This window comes from Austrofundulus limnaeus, unplaced genomic scaffold, assembly GCF_001266775.1.
Source record: "Austrofundulus limnaeus strain Quisiro unplaced genomic scaffold, Austrofundulus_limnaeus-1.0 Scaffold46, whole genome shotgun sequence".
Classification (NCBI taxonomy): Eukaryota; Metazoa; Chordata; class Actinopteri; order Cyprinodontiformes; family Rivulidae; genus Austrofundulus; species Austrofundulus limnaeus.
Genome location: NW_013952448.1, coordinates 1808081 through 1809478, shown reverse-complemented (window position 1 = coordinate 1809478; position 1398 = coordinate 1808081). Strand labels below are relative to the sequence as shown.

At 40.1% G+C, this 1398-nt stretch overlaps 1 protein-coding gene across 1 annotated transcript in view; it reads right to left on the bottom strand.

Annotated features, from left to right (window-relative positions):
• The window catches only part of lpcat2 (lysophosphatidylcholine acyltransferase 2), an 18498-nt gene extending 18101 nt beyond the window's left edge, over window positions 1-397 (bottom strand). The window contains exon 1 of the mRNA XM_014007938.1: window positions 132-397. Coding sequence (XP_013863392.1) covers window positions 132-242 — 111 coding nt within the window. The 5' untranslated portion in view covers window positions 243-397. The remainder of the gene's footprint in view (window positions 1-131) is intronic.
• Window positions 398-1398: the final 1001 nt, after the last annotated feature.

Below are 1398 nucleotides of genomic sequence, written 5' to 3'. Positions count from 1 at the left end.
GTGTGTGTGTGTGTGTGTGTGTGTGTGTGTGTGTGTGTGTGTGTCCTCACACGTCTGAAACACTGAGAGTGTTGTGTTGCAAGCGAGAACCACTCCTTCTGAGTCTTACTTAAAAGTCAACACATACTCACTTTAATGATGGCAGCTTTGCTTAGCTCGGTGTGTTGAACAAACGGGTTGTGGACCTCAGGCAGGAGCAGAGACTGCTGCCTCGGCACGGCGAACACTCGCTGCGACGGCATGTTGTCCAGTCCTCCTCGGAGAGAAACAGCCCGGCTTCCTGCGTCGTTATGATGTTGTTATCATTTCACTTCCTCAACAGAGGTRGGGGCCTGTTCTCTTGCTTCCCGTTTGAAACGACCCATAACACAGACGGATTTACAGAGGGGAACCCGACAAGCGCGAAGCTCCGCCCCCTTATTAGACGCAACTGAGTCCGCCGAATTTTACCTTCAAGTAATTCGTTATGTACGTTTAATTAAATAAGGTTTGTTAAATATGTTCTAAAWGCTTCAACTATCCCCAGTGTTTAGAGCATTGCCGTCTCGTACATATCGTTGCTTTGCGAAAAAAATGCAATGTTTACAAGTGTAATAAAATAATAAAAATAAAAAAGCACATTTATGAAGACAACAATGGCATAACGCATAACTTGTGCGCAAATCGTGATTTATAGGGATTTGCTTTTTGCACGTTCTTATTAAAATCCGCAAGATGGTGCAGTTTCACAGCTATTTTTTAAAATCCTTTTACCGACAATGAGCAGTTGTAGAGTAAATGGCCTACACGTTGACTAAATTTAGCTGAGAAAATACAGTAGAATTTAAATTAATGTGGTAGACCACATTAACTTTAAATYATGTTGTATATTTGTGTGATATGGGGAAAGTAGCTACAGTAATTGGCATAATTGTGGAAGGTGGACTTGGTCGTTCTACTTCCTTTTATTTGTTTTCAATTTTTACTGTTTTGTACTTTTGTATATAGTAAACTGAAATCACTGCTCCAAACTTCTGTGACTCAGCCTTATGTGATTTTGTCTGGTGTATTATTTTGAAGGTTTTTTTTTTTTTTTTTTTTCATTATTCCAGATTATATCTAGCTCCTGACTCATCAATTCCAGCCAGGATGGCTGGTGAACTGATGGGTTGAACTCTGTAAAGCCTTGTGCACATTAATTGACTGCTGTCACTCCCTACAGCTTATCATTTCATTAGAACAATTCACTCCCCCCACCCTCTTGGGTGACCAGCCATCATCCCCATCCCTAACATCAGGAATGGCAATGTCCTGACACAATCCTACAATTACAAGACCTTTCTTTTAGGCTTGAAATAACTCAGTTAAATAAATTATTATGTGCATCAAGGTAAGAAGTGTGCAAATCTATTTTATTTC